Here is a 19,769-nt window from a genome sequence, read left to right as displayed (position 1 = left end):
TGATTTCTTTGAAACATGTTAAACCATTAGTATGGGAAAACACGAGGGAATGTATCAGAAACCAGAGGTGACTTTGCCTTTTGACTGGGGTGGGGGGTGGGGGGGGAATAGATATTCTGATCACATCAACAGCAGATATGAGAAGACCCGTGCCTTCCCCCCCTCCCCAAACCACTTACCACCATGACCTAGTCCTGCTTTTGGTATATACATGAATGTAATGTCACAAATGAATAAATATTGGGTTAATCTTACCTCATGTTTACGAGGATCTTGATGATGATGGCTAGGATGACCAGTGTGATGAATGATGTGACCACTCCTATGATCACTATCACCGTGGAACCAATGCCATCCATGCCGGTCCTCTGTCGTCTAACCTCACAGTCAGAACCTGCAGACACAACATTATAATGAAACTAGTGTTGTAATGGAACCAATGCTTTCCAATGGGCCTCGGTGGCATTGTGGTTAGGCCATCGGTCTACAGGCTGGTAGGTACTGGGTTCGGATCCCAGTCGAAGCATGGGATGTTTAATCCAGATACAGACTCCAAACCCTGAGTGAGTGCTCCGCAAGGCTCAATGGGTAGGTCCAGGGACGTATGGACACATCTTAACGTGACTCCTGGATTATATACTGATGGAAAGAAATTGAGAATAATACATGAGGCTTGTTTTTACCTAAATCCCGTGTTTTCACTTCCTATTTTGAAATCTTACGACCTGTCTGATATGTGCTTGTATCCAAGTCCAGTTTTACTACTTCTCTGTTGAAATCTTACCACATTTCTATGACATCTTTTCAACTAAATCAGTATTTATTTAGTGTAAATATATTTATGGTAAATCGTTCGTACAAAGAAGACAATACGGTAACGTTTATAAGTGTGGGTTTTAGTATTTCGCGCGTTATCTCCCTTGGGACCAAAATTTAATCGACGAGCACATTAACATAAATTATTATTCTTATGAACAAGGAAGATTTATTTGGATCAGTCCAGTTAAAAATTTATTTTAATTCAGGTTTGACCAGGTTAACTAATGGCAACTCTATTGATTGGAAGTTCGCACGTTCGCCATTTAGAGGCATACATGCAATTGCGTCCCGAATTAGCTAATTTTAAATTAGATTTGGAAATTTCGTTGTACATGTATGGCGTTAGCGGTGCTTGTGTGTGTACCAATAAGCACATGGTGATGTTTGAGCGGCAAATCGAGAAATCGCGCCCCTTCCATCTAATCATACAATTGGGGGGTAACGATTTAGATGTAGCAGGAGCAGATGAGAGTGTAGCAGTGGAAATAATTATGAGGTTAATAACATTATTTGACACATTTAGACGACGTTACCACATTGGTAGAGTAACCATCCTACAATTACTTCCCCGCCATGCAACCAGGAAAGTACTTGCGTGCGTATATAACAACCTGGTTATTCATGCCAACACATTCCTTAAAGCTGAGTTGTGGAAACAAACCAATATGTACTATTGGAAGTTGAAAGGTGTCAAGTACAGTGAAACACCAGTTCTTTGCGATGGGGTACATTTTAATGATTATGGCCAAATGAAATATTTAGAAATATGCGCGGAGCCATAATGCAAGGCCATTAAAATTTTATAACCGTGGTTTTACATAGACACAATTTGATCAATATTTTCTAAGGTGATTATATCAAGAATTGAGGTAGGTGTACAAATATAAGGAGTATATATTTGTTCTCAGGGTTTGTTAATTTATAAATCAACAATGCAGCAATTGTAATACATAATTATTATATATCGCAGCATTGTACTTGTATACATATTTAGTACTAATGTTGACACAGATTGGAATGGCTATGTAACACAGATTGGAATGGCTGTGTTAGTAATGTATTGCTGGAATGGCTGTGTTAGTAATGTATTGATGTATATTTAGTACTAATTGGACACAGATTGGAATCGCTGTGTTATTAATGTATTGATGGATAATTAGTACTAAGTTGACACAGATTGGAATGGCTGTGTTAGTAATGTATTGATGGATATTTAGTAGTAATTGGACACAGATTGGAATGGCTGTGTAACTAAGATTGGAATGGCTGTGTTAGTAATGTATTGATGTATATTTAGAACTAATTGGACACAGATTGGAATGGCTGTGTTAGTAATGTATTGATGTATATTTAGAACTAATTGGACACAGATTGGAATCGCTGTGTTATTAATGTATTGATGGATAATTAGTACTAAGTTGACACAGATTGGAATGGTTGTGTTAGTAATGTATTGATGTATATTTAGTACTAATTGGACACAGATTGGAATCGCTGTGTTATTAATGCTGTGTTATTAATGTATTGATGGATAATTAGTACTAAGTTGACACAGACTGGAATGGCTGTGTTAGTAATGTATTGATGTATATTTAGTAGTAATTGGACACAGATTGGAATGGCTGTGTAACTAAGATTGGAATGGCTGTGTTAGTAATGTATTGATGTATATTTAGAACTAATTGGACACAGATTGGAATGGCTGTGTTAGTAATGTATTGATGTATATTTAGAACTAATTGGACACAGATTGGAATCGCTGTGTTATTAATGTATTGATGGATAATTAGTACTAAGTTGACACAGATTGGAATGGTTGTGTTAGTAATGTATTGATGTATATTTAGTACTAATTGGACACAGATTGGAATCGCTGTGTTATTAATGCTGTGTTATTAATGTATTGATGGATAATTAGTACTAAGTTGACACAGACTGGAATGGCTGTGTTAGTAATGTATTGATGTATATTTAGTAGTAATTGGACACAGATTGGAATGGCTGTGTAACTAAGATTGGAATGGCTGTGTTAGTAATGTATTGATGTATATTTAGAACTAATTGGACACAGATTGGAATGGCTGTGTTAGTAATGTATTGATGTATATTTAGAACTAATTGGACACAGATTGGAATCGCTGTGTTATTAATGTATTGATGGATAATTAGTACTAAGTTGACACAGATTGGAATGGTTGTGTTAGTAATGTATTGATGTATATTTAGTACTAATTGGACACAGATTGGAATCGCTGTGTTATTAATGTATTGATGGATAATTAGTACTAAGTTGACACAGATTGGAATGGCTGTGTTAGTAATGTATTGATGTATATTTAGTAGTAATTGGACACAGATTGGAATGGCTGTGTTAGTAATGTATTGATGTATATTTAGTACTAATTGGACACAGATTGGAATCGCTGTGTTATTAATGTATTGATGGATAATTAGTACTAAGATGACACAGATTGGAATGGCTGTGTTGGTAATGTATTGATGTATATTTAGTAGTAATTGGACACAGATTGGAATGGCTGTGTTAGTAATGTATTGATGTATATTTAGTACTAATTGGACACAGATTGGAATCGCTGTGTTATTAATGTATTGATGGATAATTAGTACTAAGATGACACAGATTGGAATGGCTGTGTTGGTAATGTATTGATGTATATTTAGTAGTAATTGGACACAGATTGGAATGGCTTTGTTAGTAATGTATTGATGTATATTTAGTACTAATTGGACACAGATTGGAATGGCTGTGTTATTAATGTATTGATGGATAATTAGTACTAAGATGACACAGATTGGAATGGCTGTGTTGGTAATGTATTGATGTATATTTAGTAGTAATTGGACACAGATTGGAATGGCTGTGTAACTAAGATTGGAATGGCTGTGTTAGTAATGTATTGATGTATATTTAGTAGTAATTGGACACAGATTGGAATCGCTGTGTTAGTAATGTATTGATGTATATTTAGAACTAATTGGACACAGATTGGAATGGTTGTGTTAGTAATGTATTGATGTATATTTAGAACAGCAGCAATGATGGGAATCCCTGAAGAAAAAATCCAAATTATGGGCAGGTGGCACTCTCAAGCATTTAAAAAATATATACGTATTCAAATACTACAACTTGGCAGATAAGATAGTTAGTATAAAATGTAACCATCTCCACCGACATGCTGGGGTGTTTCTTGTAAATTAGAATTTCAACAATCGAGATCCGGGGACATGGGCTTTGATTATTTTTTATTATTTTCACTAAAGTTCATACAGTCCAGTACATGAGGATATGGGCCTCTGCACTTGGCCTATGTTTGTATTTACTATTCTGAGTTTGTGTTTATTTTGACTTTTGTTTAATGTTAAAATTTATATAGTCACGAAGCGAGATCTGGGGACATGGGCCTCGATTTCATCCACTGAAGTTATATAGTCCAGTACATGAGGACATGGGCCTCTGCACTTGGGCTATGTTTGTATTTACTATGCTGAGTTGGGTTTCCTTCTTACTGTTGTTTATTGTTATAATTTGTCTAGTCATGAAGCGAGCTGTGGACACGGCCATGTTTGTAGTTACTATTATGCTGAGTTTGTGTTTCTTTTATTGTTGTTTAATCCTAAATTCTATCTAGTTACTAATTGAGATCTGGGGACATGGGCCTCGATTTCTTTTTCGAATCCATTGCACGGGGACATGGGCCTCTGCACTTCGGTCGTGCTTGTAGTCATGACTAGTTGTGTCTATTAAATATAATAGGAATTGACTTAATTTACGAACCTGCTAGCATTTCATATACATGTAAATGTGTCTATGTATGTTTTAATGTGTCTAGAGGTACTGTCGGTTTGTGTGTATTTGCTTCATTATAATGGGTAACCTGGGGACATGGGCCTCGATTGCCATTACTTACATGTACCCGACTACATAATTATAACAACCTATATGGAATTTAGCATGCTGCTTATTAGGGGGCTTTTCTTTTCCTCCACTAAATTATGATAGTTTTGATGCAAAAAGGTTTAGATGGGGGGGATTTTGTGTTACACACAAAATGGTGGCGGGTTTTAACCCCCATCTTTCATGGTTCAGAGAGAATTGTAAAAAGTTAGAGAAATTGCCTTAACAATGTGATGGTAATTTAATTAACTAACTTGTCCGTCATTTATTATTAAATGGCCTTTTTCAATTCATTCAGGTGTTTGTGTTTTTTCTATGTAAGGTAACCATGAAACGAAGTACAACCTTTTTCTTTTTAAATGAGATATTGCCATAAATAACAACCGTACATAAAAATACACCTACCTCTCTCCAGACTATTGAGTCTAAAATTCTATGTTCAACACTCTGTAGATGCTGCAAGAAAAATTAACAGAATTATTCAAAACCAGAAAGACATTTACAACATGTAATAGCAAGTTGAAATATTTGATTTCTGTTGTCATTAGACCAAAAATATGAAATGATGATATGACATTCCAACAGATTCCGAACACTACATGTGTGGAATTAAAGTGTATTTTGTTTAACAACACCACTAGATGTCTAGAGTATATTAATTTACTAATAATCAGCTGTTTGATGTCAAACATATGGTAATTTTGACAGTCTTACAGAGGAAATCTGCTACACGTTTTTTCATTAGTAGCAAGGGATCGTTTATATGACAGACAAGATAGTACATACCACAGCCTTTAATAAACCAGTTGTGGTGCACTGGCAAAAAGAGAAATAGCCCAATGGGCCCACCGATGGGGATCGATCCTAGACTGCCTGTGCATCAGGCAGACGCTTTACCACAGGGCTACATCCCGCCCTTAGTGCGGAATTCACCAAAGAATAATACTCGACTGCCCAATCCTGTGAAATGTGCTTTCAAAACATTTTTATGACAAAAAGTGGGTAACCAATGCTACATAGCTTCCTCATAGTCCAAGGTTTAAGAAAACCCTGGTTACCAACGTGGCATTTGACCTCCAAGGTCAAATATTGAGGTCAAAAGGTCAAGTACAGTCAAACATCCGTTTTCATCTAAAATTATCTATGAATGCTACTCTAAGAATCTGCAGTGTTTAACTTCATTTGTTGAGGCATGTAAAATTTGAAATAACATACAATTGCAATAAAAATTAAATAGAAAAGTGTTGTTTTGTCCTACATGTAAATGGTGTAATCTTGAAATAGTGGCAAATGTAGGTAGTCATAAACTTTTTAATGTTAAAAGCATCTAGAATTAAAACGTTTGATGAAACATGATTAACATGTTAACATGATTTCAGATGAAAATTGATATTTGATCTTATTTGACCTTTTAACCTCAATATTTGACCTTGAAGTTTAGATTAGCACGAAACTATATAATATGGTTACCCACTTTAAAATATAAAAAGCCATCAAAAAAAGTCTTGGCCGGTCGACTGCTAGGATTAGGGTCATGCTAAAATCCACAATTTCAGAAATATCTAGAAGAATGTTCTTTTTGTGTTGTGCTAGATGTCTGTGAATATTTACAAATGTACAGTTTATGAAATCTTTTATAGTTTATGATAAATTATACTGTTTTTGATCAATAATTTTAAAAACAATTAAAGAGTTCCACTTACTCGAATGACATCACCTGGAAGTTTGGGTTCCGCTTTAATAAATGATTCTAATACTTTGAAGAAATCGTAGGCCTGTAGGTCAATTACTTCTAGTATCCATGGAAACGAGAATGGCGAGTCTTCATAACTTATAGAAGATCCTTTTGAGTGACTCGCTGAAATAATATTATAAAAATAATTTGTTAATACCTCAGGGCCTCATTCACATTGAGAAGTCATGATCTCCTAATTGTAGCAGAATGCAATTTGTATTATTCAATTACAGTATCGGTTAAAATACAATGAGCAATCTGAGAGTATTCATAAAGCAACACATGTCCCCTACCGGGTCTAAATTTTTTTCGTATCTCCTAAGTTCAAGGGCCATAACTCTGTGAAAAATTATTAAATTGCAATGAAATTTCAGCTAAATATCTTGGGGCATTGGGGGAAAAAATCCAGAAAACAAATTTCCATATGACTAAACTTCAAGGGACATAACTCTGTCAAAAATGGATAAATCGGCATGAAAGTCAAAACTTGATTTGTAACAGTACATGATAAAGCTACAAACAAAATTTTAGCTCATTAGCTCAAGGCATTGTGAAAAAAGCATCCGGAAAACTATATGTGGGACAGACAGATGGATGATCAGAGCAGAAACCTATAGTCCCCTCCGTTTGGACCAGTAGAGGACAAATAAAGCCAACTTACGGGACAATCCATACGTCATGAGAATAATTTCCACACACGCCGCTAGGAGAGATCGATGGAAGTTTTCATGACTCAGCAGACTGCTGAAGTCATTCTGTGACAGCCGTTCATGTTCCTGGAGAAAACAAAGTGAGGAATTAGACTATACAGTTCTTGGTTCTTGGGGTTTTTTGGTTTAACAACACCACTAGAGCACATTGATTTATTAATCATTGGCTATTGGATGTCAAACATTTGGTGATTTTGACATTTAGTCTTAGAGAGGAAACATGCTATATTTTTCCATTAGTAGCAAGGGATCTTTTATATGCACCATCCCACAGATAAGATAGTACATACCACAGCCTTTAATATACCAATTGTGGTGCACTGGCTGGAATGAGAAATAGCCTTATTGGCCAGCTGACAGGGATCGATCCCAAACCGACCTCACATCAAGCGAGTGCTATACCACTGGCAGTGACACTTGAATTAGATTATACAGTGACACTTGAATTAGACTATACAGTGACACTTGAATTAAGACTATACAGTGACACTTGAATTAGACTATACAGTGACACTTGAATTAGACTATACAGTGACACTTGAATTAGACTATACAGTGACACTTGAATTATACTATAGAGTGATACTTGAATTAGACTATACAGTGACACTTGAATTAGATTATACAGTGACACTTGAATTATACTATACAGTGACACTTGAATTAGATTATACAGTGATACTTGAATTAGACTATACAGTGACACTTGAATTAGACTATACAGTGACACTTGAATTAGACTATAGAGTGACACTTGAATTAGACTATACAGTGACACTTGAATTAAGACTATACAGTGACACTTGAATTAGATTATACAGTGATACTTGAATTAGACTATAGAGTGATACTTGAATTAGACTATACAGTGACACTTGAATTAGACTATAGAGTGACACTTGAATTAGACTATACAGTGACACTTGAATTAGACTATACAGTGATACTTGAATTAGACTATACAGTGACACTTGGATTAGACTACACAGTGACACTTGGATTAGACTATACAGTGACACTTGAATTAGACTATACAGTGACACTTGAATTAGACTATACAGCGACACTTGGATTAGACTATACAGCGACACTTGAATTAGACTATACAGTGACACTTGAATTAGACTATACAGTGACACTTGGATTAGACTATACAGCGACACTTGGATTAGACTATACAGTGACAATTGGATTAGACTATAGAGTGACACTTGGATTAGACTATACAGTGACACTTGGATTAGACTATAGAGTGACACTTGAATTAGACTATACAGTGACACTTGAATTAGACTATACAGTGACACTTGAATTAGACTATACAGTGACAATTGGATTAGACTATACAGCGACACTTGGATTAGACTATACAGTGACACATGGATTAGACTATACAGTGACACTTGGATTAGACTATACAGTGACAATTGGATTAGACTATACAGTGACACATGGATTAGACTATACAGTGACACTTGGATTAGACTATACAGTGACACATGGATTAGACTATACAGTGACAATTGGATTAGACTATACAGTGACACATGGATTAGACTATACAGTGACACTTGGATTAGACTATACAGTGACACATGGATTAGACTATACAGTGACAATTGGATTAGACTATACAGTGACACATGGATTAGACTATACAGTGACATTTAAAGGCATACTTAAAGGACCTTATTTCTCCAAAAATTGATAATAAATAAAGATTACATTAATTGTTGGAAACCAGATCTAGCTATCGCATCATCTTAACTGAACCATGATGGAGAGAAATCCATGTCATCCCTCTCGGAAATTTTAGTTCTTGAATTATGGACCATTGCCATAATTCAATTATTTTTACAAAATGTCATTAATAAATGGAGTATGGTGGTTATGAAGATGGTTGAATAAAGTACATTTAGGGACAAATCAAATTATTTTTGTTCAGGTAATACTTTGTTAGACCATTAAATTTGTCAGTGGTCTGTGACAATATGCCTTTAAATTAAGACTATACAGTGACACTCGAATGTGACTATACAGTGACACTTGAATTAGACTATACAGTGACACTTAAATTAACAGTGACACTTGAATTAGACTATACAGTGACACTCGAATTAGACTATACAGTGACACTCGAATTAGACTATACAGTGACACTTGAATTAGACTATACAGTGACACTCGATTTATACTATAGAGTGACACTCGATTAGACTATACAGTGACACTTGAATTAGACTATACAGTGACACTCGATTTAGACTATACAGTGACACTTGAATTAGACTATACAGTGACACTCGATTTATACTATAGAGTGACACTCGAATTAGACTATACAGTGACACTCGAATTAGACTATACAGTGACACTTGAATTAGACTATACAGTGACACTTGAATTAGACTATACAGAGACACTTGAATTAGACTATACAGTGACACTTGAATTAGACTATACAGTGACACTTGAATTAGACTATACAGTGACACTCGATTTATACTATAGAGTGACACTCGATTAGACTATACAGTGACACTTGAATTAGACTATACAGTGACACTTGAATTAGACTATACAGTGACACTCGATTTATACTATAGAGTGACACTCGATTAGACTATACAGTGACACTTGAATTAGACTATACAGTGACACTTGAATTAGACTATACAGTGACACTTGAATTAGACTATAGAGTGACACTCGATTAGACTATACAGTGACACTCGAATTAGACTATACAGTGACACTTGAATTAGACTATACAGTGACACTCGATTTATACTATAGAGTGACACTCGATTAGACTATACAGTGACACTCGAATTAGACTATACAGTGACACTCGAATTAGACTATACAGTGACACTCGATTTATACTATAGAGTGACACTCGATTAGACTATACAGTGACACTTGAATTAGACTATACAGTGACACTTGAATTAGACTATACAGTGACACTCGATTTATACTATAGAGTGACACTCGATTAGACTATACAGTGACACTTGAATTAGACTATACAGTGACACTTGAATTAGACTATACAGTGACACTTGAATTAGACTATAGAGTGACACTCGATTAGACTATACAGTGACACTTGAATTAGACTATACAGTGACACTTGAATTAAGACTATACAGTGACACTTGAATTAGACTATACAGTGACACTCGAATTAGACTATATAGTGACAATTGAATTAAAGACTATACAGTGACACTTGAATTAGACTATACAGTGACACTTGAATTAAGACTATACAGTGACACTTGAATTAGACTATACAGTGACACTTGGATTAGACTATACAGTGACAATCGAATTAGACTATACAGTGACACTTGGATTAGACTATACAGTGACACTTGGATTAGACTATACAGTGACACTTGGATTAGACTATACAGTGACACTTGGATTAGACTATACAGTGACACTTGGATTAGACTACACAGCGACACTTGGATTAGACTATGACACTTGGATTAGACTATACAGTGACACTTGGATTAGACTATACAGTGACACTTGGATTAGACTATACAGTGACACTTGGGTTAGACTATACAGTGACACTTGGATTAGACCATACAGTGACACTCAGATTAGACCATACAGTGACACTCGGATTAGACCATACAGTGACACTCGGATTAGACCACACAGTGACACTTGGATTAGACCACACAGTGACACTTGGATTAGACTACACAGTGACACTTGGATTAGACTACACAGTGACACTTGGATTAGACTATGACACTTGGATTAGACTATACAGTGACACTTGGATTAGACTATACAGTGACACTTGGATTAGACTATACAGTGACACTTGGATTAGACTATACAGTGACACTTGGATTAGACTATACAGTGACACTTGGATTAGACTATACAGTGACACTTGGATTAGACCATACAGTGACACTCGGATTAGACCATACAGTGACACTCGGATTAGACCATACAGTGACACTTGGATTAGACCACACAGTGACACTTGGATTAGACCACACAGTGACACTTGGATTAGACGACACAGTGACACTTGGATTAGACTACACAGTGACACTTGGATTAGACTACACAGTGACACTTGGATTAGACTACACAGTGACACTTGAATTAGACTACACAGTGACACTTGGATTAGACCATACAGTGACAATCGAATTAGACTATACAGTGATACTTGAATTACAACTATACAGTGACACTTGGATTAGACTATACAGTGACACTTGACTATACAGTGACACTTGAAATAGACTATACAGTGATGCTTGAATTAAGACTATACAGTGACGCTTGAATTAAGATTATACAGTGACACTTGAATTAAGACTATACAATGATACTCAGTCTTTTTATCAATTCAAAATTGGCATAACATGAAAAGAGGCTATTTAAAAAAAAGTTTGGTTTGCGTAACATGGTGTATTTTTAAATTTTAAAACAAAATAAAATAGTTTAACATACATTCCTTTCCTTTCTTCACGATACTCACCATGTTGAGCATAGACTCCATTACTTGATAGTAGAGTCGCGTTGCCATGGTGACTCGTTGTTCAGCTACAGATCGTTGACTGGTCTTAGCCATGGAAGCGAACTTGCTGACAAAGGTTTCTTTGAGACCTTTCAATCTATTAGCTATTGGAACCGTGACGTTGGTAGAGCATTTCTGAAAGGAAAAAAAATCATTAACACACTTATGAGAAAGAAAAGAATAGGTTACGCAAAAATACATTCAGGTAAACACTTTTTTCTTTTTCACATAACCCATTATCTCTACGTACAGGACTTCTAGATTATCACTAGTGATATTCAATGTTGGGCTAGTAAATAACTACAATCTAGTTAGCTAGTGAAATGTTTTTTTAAGTCTTTAAGTCTAGTTTGTAAATATGAATATCCTCCACCAGCCCCAAATCTAAAGGATTTTAAGCTCTGTCTCCCTCTTTAGGTGACATATCTGATTATTACTGTTAGTAAAATTGTATTTACTTAAAAATAGGGATAGTGAGTAAGTGACTTATTAATCATGGCTAGTAAATTGTTAAATCACTAATCCAATGGATAGTGGATTTTTATAAAAAATCTAAAAACCTGTCACGTAAAAGATGTCTGAAATTGAATATGTTAACGGAAAACAGGCATTGTGAATATTTACTAGCCACGATTAAAACTTCACTAGCCCTACTTTACTTAAGTTAATACAATTTTACTAATAGTAATAATGTTACCTAAAGAGGCAGATAGAGATTAAAAACACTAAGATTGGGGGATGGGGTGGGGGCAGGATATTCATATTTACAAACTTTTTTTTTCACTAACCGTCGGGCATGGCAATAGTAGTTATTGACTAGCCCAACACTGAATGTCACTAGCCATGGGAGTGGGGCTACCATAATCTAGAAGCCCTGAATAGGTTACACAAAGTTAAGACTTGCTAGAGTGATGTGAGAACAAAATAATTAAGTCTTGCAATTTCCAGTGGCCTGAATAACAATTGCTTCATAATTATTGTTTTTTTTAACACAACAAAATTTCTCAAAAAATTTAATTCTCTATAAGAAATAGCTATCACATTACAAAAACAGGATACCCATGCATGGGTCAATAAAAAATGTTTAGCCATTTAGCTATCAGGATGTCTGGACCAGTCTATGTGAATTGGATGGGGGGAGAGCTTATGGCAGTCGTAAAATCTTTTATGCATGTTTTCACAAGTGGATTTTGAAACAGCAAACAAAATCCAGTAAAATCAGTAATGTATAAACTTCAGCTAGATTAAAAACTATTCCCCCACCACCACCCTCTAATACTATTAGTAATAGTAATGGCTGTGGACTACATTCCCACCAAGTGAAGCGCATACCTGAAAATATTCCTTAAGCTTAGACGTAGGTTCGTCACTAGCCTGACGCAGAACACTTTTCAGTTGGGCAACGGTGTTGAGAGCATTTCTGAAATCAGAACAGTTAATATCAAGTTTTATCCTATAACTTACCCATGATATCCATGTTATAAATCTATGTGATACTTCAGGGTATTTTAACCTGTGTAACAATGGTATGCAAATTTAAAGGTACAGTGGACTCTGTCTAAACCGGACTCACTTCGTACCGTTGAAATAGTCCGGTTTACATAGAGGACCGGTTTAGACAGAGTTCATCCAGAGTTATGGCTCTTGAATGATCGACAACTCGCGATCAACAATGACATTTGAACCCATGGATGGTTGGGAAACACAGTCATACAAGCCAGACTTGCAATCGATTATTTCACAGACATAAAACATATACCTAAAGAGACATTCCTGAGTTTGCTGCAATTGTTAAGATGGTATCCACTAACAGAGACTTTTTAACGATTGTAATTACATATCAAATATATTTTTTCTGCATAATATATATTAGTGGCTGTATATTAAACATGTTTCTGGTCGTTCTAATATTTGTACTAAGTTAAATTTAATTTTATTTCCTAAAACATTATTTATTCGTACGTACGAAATTATTTGAATACAAAATCAAGATCTAACGGCCTACCGCAATAAGAGTAAACTTCACACGAGTGCGATTACATTTTGTAGTTGATCTTGCGACGGCGTCCCAATTACTCAGCAAGTGACGATCATTGTTCAACTAATTAAGCAGCCCGTCGTTCAATCAAATCCCAATCCAGTGTAGACAGAGGTAATTAATGCACGAACGGTTCTTTCGTTCTTGATTTGTGATCCGGAGTACGGAGTAGACAGAGTACGGATTAGGCAGATAAACGGTAGCTGGACGGGGCTGTAGAAATGGACCGGTTTACGTAGAGATCCGGATTACACAGAATCCGGTTTAGACAGAGTCCACTGTATATGCAAATTTGCAAGGTTTCTAGCTAAAAATGTGTTTCTGTCAATGGGTCGTTTGTTTACAAGACAACAAGACCTCTATAACTGAGCTTAATGCTTTTATAAGATTTATTTAAAATGCATGATGTCAAAGCAATTTGTGCTAATTGTGACGATGTCATATGACTGATGGAAGTGACTTTAGTTCTGTGATTTATTAAAAATAGAATTAAAATGTTATTTTAGAAGTGTTATAGGATAAATAGAATTCACTGCTCATGTTTTTTAATATATAAAATATCAACCTCGCCAGAGCCTCGACAAATACTGATTAACATAAGACTTGGTTGATATTTTCCATATTAAAAACCACTCGTGACAAATCCTCCATTTATAAAGGCAATTTTATAATTAATTATTCAAAAAGTGTTGTGCTGTACCATTCCAAAACAAGCCACAGAAAACACTACCTATACTCATGGCACCAAAAATGTATCGCTAAAAACTGACAAATTTAAGATATACATTCACAAAACATACCGGACAGATTTAACACATACATTCACAAAACATACCTGACAGATTTGACACATACATTCACAAAACATACCCGACAGACTTAACACATACATTCACAAAACATACCTGACAGACTTAACACATACATTCACAAAACATACCTGACAGGTGTAGAAGGTTGTGCAGATCCAAACTTTGTTTTCGAGGGAGTTATTCTGCACAAAACAAAAACAACAATTTGTATCAATAAGTTAGTGTTAATAATTCTATATACATGTGTATATAGAGGATACTCCCCGAGTGCCTTGTGATATCATAATTTATCAGCACAAGTTGATAAAAGTATGAAATCCGAGGCTTGCCGGTTGATTAACAGCAAGGGATCTTTAATATGCACCATCCCATAGACAGGATAGTACATACCACAGCCTTTAATATACCAGTCGTGGTGCACTGGCTGGAATGAGAAACAGCCCAGTGGTCCCAAACCAAACTTTTTTTCTTTTTTAAATTGGTTATTGGATGCCATTTTGATCATTCTGACACCCAGTCCGCTACATTTCCCAGAGACATAGCACCGTAAGAAAGAAATCTAACAAACTGACAAACATTCTGAGATGTTACCTGTTTTTATTGTAATCCGCTGGCATGACGAACGGATCGTGTTTGAGAAAAAGAAGTTCATCAATATCACCGGTCTGCTTATACAAGTGTTCGTATTGCCGCCATAGTTCCTCAAGCTAACATGAAAATAAAGACAAATAAGGGGTCTGTTTATTTTAGTGCGTAAAAATAAAACATAAAAATGTCTAGAAATAGATACGATATCAACTGCCATAAGTGAGGGGTGTTATTGATGGCAGTATTATTGCTGGTAGATAAAAATTATTGCTGTCGGTTGAATGAATAATTTTGTATTTTGACTAAAAAAACTATTTATTTGTTGCAACAAGTGTTTAAAATTGCTACAGTCAGACTCAAATTGGCCATAGCCGAGTATTTAGTGTCTGGCAAAATAAACACTTTTAAAATTGCTGTAGATAACAAAAGTTAAAGTTTGTTTTGTTTAATGAAACCACTAGAACACATTGATATATTAATGATCGGCTAGTGGATGTCAAACATTTGACGTATAGTCTTAAGAGAGGAAATCTGCTACATTTCTCCATTAGAAGCAAGGAATCTTTTATATGCACCATCCCACAGACAGGTTACACATAACATGGCATTGATATACCAGTTGCGGTGCACTGGCTGGAACGATAAATAGCCCAATGGGTCACTGACAGGGATCGATCCTAGACCAACCTCGCATCAGGTGAACGGCTTTACCACTCCCATAGATAACAAATTCTGAAGTTAAGTCTTGTGGTAACAACCATCACTTGTAACATTCAGACTGCATCACTCTTTTCCATTACCTCCTAGGAGAAATGTGTCAATCGTCCAATGTACACCTTAATCTAAATTAGATTTGTTTCGGTTTTGCATTTATTGAAAGACTTTCTGTCCTAATTCACCAAATAATTTGTTTACAACAATAACTGGCATTAAAAACAATTCATTGCCTCTGGTGAGACACGAACACAGTACCCATCAGCTTCAAGTCTGAATGCTGTGAAGTTATTAGTTTAACTTAAAAGTCAAACGCCTATCCCATATATTAATATTTAATATATTTCTTAGAGGAAACTCGCTATATTTTCCAATTACCGGTACCGACAAGGGGTCTTTTATATGCTCTTTCCCACAGACGGTACAGCACATATTATGGCCTTTAAAATACCATTGGTTTAAACAGGAAAAAAAAACCTAATCAGAGAATGGTCCACTGAGGAGGTTCAATCCCAGGTACCTGAGTTAGAAGCCCTACAGACTGAGCCAGACCCTGCTCCTCTGTAGTTCACTTCAGGCACGCACCCTACAGACTGAGCCAGACCCTGCTCCTCTGTAGTTCACTTCAGGCACGCACCCTACAGCCTGAGCCAGACCCTGCTCCTCTGTAGTTCACTTCAGGCACGCACCCTACAGCCTGAGCCAGACCCTGCTCCTCTGTAGTTCACTTCAGGCACGCACCCTACAGACTCAGCCAGACCCTGCTCCTCTGTAGTTCACTTCAGGCACGCACCCTACAGACTGAGATAGACCCTGCTCCTCTGTAGTTCACTTCAGGCACGCACCCTACAGACTGAGCCAGACCCTGCTCCTCTGTAGTTCACTTCAGGCACGCACCCTACAGACTGAGCCAGACCCTGCTCCTCTGTAGTTCACTTCAGGCACGCACCCTACAGACTGAGCCAGACCCTGCTCCTCTGTAGTTCACTTCAGGCACGCACCCTACAGACTGAGCCAGACCCTGCTCCTCTGTAGTTCACTTCAGGCACGCACCCTACAGACTGAGCCAGACCCTGCTCCTCTGTAGTTCACTTCAGGCACGCACCCTACAGACTGAGCCAGACCCTGCTCCTCTGTAATTCACTTCAGGCACGCACCCTACAGACTGAGCCAGACCCTGCTCCTCTGTAGTTCACTTCAGGCACGCACCCTACCGAATGGGACTCAGGAAGTGACGAGACAGAATTTTTAAATTAACACGGCTAGGCAGGGAACATATTACTTATTAGTATCTCATCGCGATTTGCAGCAGAGTATCAGAGATATCGCTATACAATTTTAAAACATTAAAACAATAGATGCTAATCAGGTTTCAGTTGACTAGAAATATCACTAATCAAGATTTTGAAAACCAAATGTTCCCCATCAGGATAAATATGAAATTAGGAAAGATTTAATTTTTTGGACAATGCATCTACTGTTTTCACAGAGCCATAACCCGTACAACATTGGTAACTTAATGAACACAGAGCTTCTAGAATATTTATAAAATCCATTAGCCATGGGATCAGCGATTTTTAAAAGGCTTCTTTTTTTTTTATATAAATATTTATTGTCCCAGATCATATAGCAGTGTCGGGGTTGGGAGTAATTTTTAAAAGTTACTAGCCACAATTAAAAATTCACTAGCCCTACTTTACTTTAAGGTAATACAATTTTAATAATTAATAGTATTAATCGGATATGTCACCTAAAGAGGGAGATAGACCGTAAAAACACTAACAGTGTGTGGTGGTCGCGGAGGGGCAGGATATTTATCAGGGGTGGGAATTGGTAAACTGTAAAAAAAGATGAAGTGTAGAGGGGTCCCGGAAATTCTTGAAATCCTAGGTTAAAATCTGTGCCATCTGACACATTCTGGAGGAAAGGACGATTAAAATGCGAGGAAACACAATGTTCCATGAGAGGAAAACAGCTGATCCGAGGAGAATTCCCACCCCTGATTTACATTTACAAAATACACTTAACTGCAGCTTTTGACAAACAAATTTCACTAGCCGTCGGCATGCAATAGTAGTTATTTACTAGCCCAACAGTGAATATCACTAGCCATGGGAGTGGGGCTACCATAATCTAGAAGACCTGCTTCAACAGAATCGTATATCAAGCATTAGGTAAATGTTCCAAATGACAAGTTGTACTCACCGTATGGAGGATTGAGTAGAAAGGACGGTGTGCTTCTCAGAACGAATTCTAGACAGGAATCAAATCCTGGTGGTCCGCTAGGAACGTCCCTGAAACACGAATATATTAGGACCTGGTTAAGACATATATTGAGAATTTTTAGCATAAAAATTGAGAATTTTCAGTGCCACTTTCTTTTGGGAAGAGGCCTATGTTTGGAGCCACCAGGTTTAAAAAAAAAAATTCAGGTTGATTTTCACCCCCATACCCCCTTGTGATATACAGTAAAACATAGTCATTTAACCTTTCATTAACTTAGTCAAGGTTAATCTTCAAAACATCCCACGTAAAAGGAAGATATTTTTTATCTAACTATTCTTCATGAAACTAAGCAGTAAACTGTAAAAGTGAACATAGATACCTTTTGAACGTAAAAACAAAACCCAGCACAACTTTTTACGAAACATAATCCCTTCCGTTTCAGGAATAGGTGGCATGACATTCTCTCTGCAAAAGATAAAAACATCTATTAACCATTGGCTCTTAGGTGTCCAGCAGTCGATAATTCTGATACAGTCTTAGAGGAAACATTCTACATTTTTCTGTTACTAGTAAGTGATATTTTACATAGAACGTCCTACCAACAGGACAGCACTTATCACAGCTTTTGCTATACCAGTGAGTCATGGGGTACTGGTTTTTCACCTAAAACTCATTTATGGTGCTTGCAGTTAATTTATGCATCACAGTGCAATCAACATCAGGTTCACATATAAATCAATTTCTAGCGTATTAATTCAATTGGATTGTATGGCTGTGGGATTTGGGTCATACTAGGGGTGGGGAAAAATAAAATTGTCAATCGGTCCCGCTTGATGTCATCATTAACGGAGGGGGGAGGAAAAAAAAAAGAAAGGAATAAAAAAAAAAAAAAAATTGTTATCACATTAGTGAAAAAAAACCCACCCCACAAATTGTATATATTTTACATAATGGAATAAATAATATAAAAAAGGAATAAAAGCTATGAATTTAAATCCCATATATGTATAAACAGTACGAATATTCAGTTCTGTGTCCTGAAAATTAATAAAAGATCGCACCGTTGAAGCGTTTGACAACCTGAGCTAGCACATGTTTAGACAAAGAGATTAATAACGTCATCACTGATTGGACGAAATTTGACCTCTACTGGCTCTTGAGATAACCAGTACATGTAGCTGTTCTGTTTACTCCCACTTGTTAACAAAAAAGTGGAAACCTTTTGTAATTTTAAAATCCTTTATAATTATTGGATAGACTACATTGAACAGTCAACAATAAATACATTTATAGATTATTTCAGTATATTTTATGCTATTTCAAGCAGTTTGTATTGCACAAAAGTCTCTTGCTTCGGACTGGGACACTCAACCCGACAAATCTCTGTACATAGGTGTTGACAGGTGTTGATTGTAACCAGTTGCAAACTCTGGGTCCTTTGTTTTAATTGGAGTGTAATACATTGATGGCTCTCTCACCAAGAATGGTGTTATTGTTAACGTCTGTTTAATCTCTTGATCGGCTCAGCAACTTTGACAAAATTAATGTCTAGCCTAGTGGCTGTGGATTGACACTACTGTAGGTCCGACTTCAGTGACTGACGATATATACTTAGGCAGACTTCAAAATCACAGACGTCTTGCCACT

General features: G+C 36.4%; 1 protein-coding gene across 1 annotated transcript; it reads right to left on the bottom strand.

Annotated features, from left to right (window-relative positions):
• Positions 1 to 286: 286 nt before the first annotated feature.
• LOC121366426 (retinoblastoma-associated protein-like) lies at positions 287 to 18,587 on the bottom strand. The gene is made up of 10 exons (XM_041490882.1): positions 18,502 to 18,587; positions 18,102 to 18,190; positions 15,186 to 15,301; positions 14,723 to 14,776; positions 13,077 to 13,164; positions 11,706 to 11,879; positions 7,132 to 7,246; positions 6,439 to 6,593; positions 5,141 to 5,191; positions 287 to 394 (listed from the first exon to the last, which is right to left on the bottom strand). The coding sequence occupies exons 3-10, from the start codon at positions 15,209 to 15,211 to the stop codon at positions 335 to 337; spliced, it is 723 nt and encodes a 240-aa protein (XP_041346816.1). The 5' UTR covers positions 15,212 to 15,301; positions 18,102 to 18,190; positions 18,502 to 18,587; the 3' UTR covers positions 287 to 334.
• Between the last annotated feature and the right edge of the window lie 1,182 nt (positions 18,588 to 19,769).

This window comes from Gigantopelta aegis, unplaced genomic scaffold (assembly GCF_016097555.1).
Source record: "Gigantopelta aegis isolate Gae_Host unplaced genomic scaffold, Gae_host_genome ctg5630_pilon_pilon:::debris, whole genome shotgun sequence".
In the NCBI taxonomy this organism is placed as follows: Eukaryota; Metazoa; Mollusca; class Gastropoda; order Neomphalida; family Peltospiridae; genus Gigantopelta; species Gigantopelta aegis.
Note: the sequence above shows the minus strand (reverse complement) of the source record. Positions and strands in the feature narration are given on the sequence as shown.

What these genes read in the sequence shown, in the direction of transcription:
- LOC121366426 (XM_041490882.1), bottom strand. Translation starts at nt 15,211, where the DNA reads ATGCCAGCGGATTACAATAAAAACAG. An exon ending in GCGGATTACAATAAAAACAG is followed by an intron (nt 14,777 to 15,185) that starts GTAACATCTCAG and finishes TGTTTTGTGCAG; the next exon opens with AATAACTCCCTCGAAAACAA. An exon ending in TTCCAGGTGATGTCATTCGA is followed by an intron (nt 5,192 to 6,438) that starts GTAAGTGGAACT and finishes TTTTTCTTGCAG; the next exon opens with CATCTACAGAGTGTTGAACA.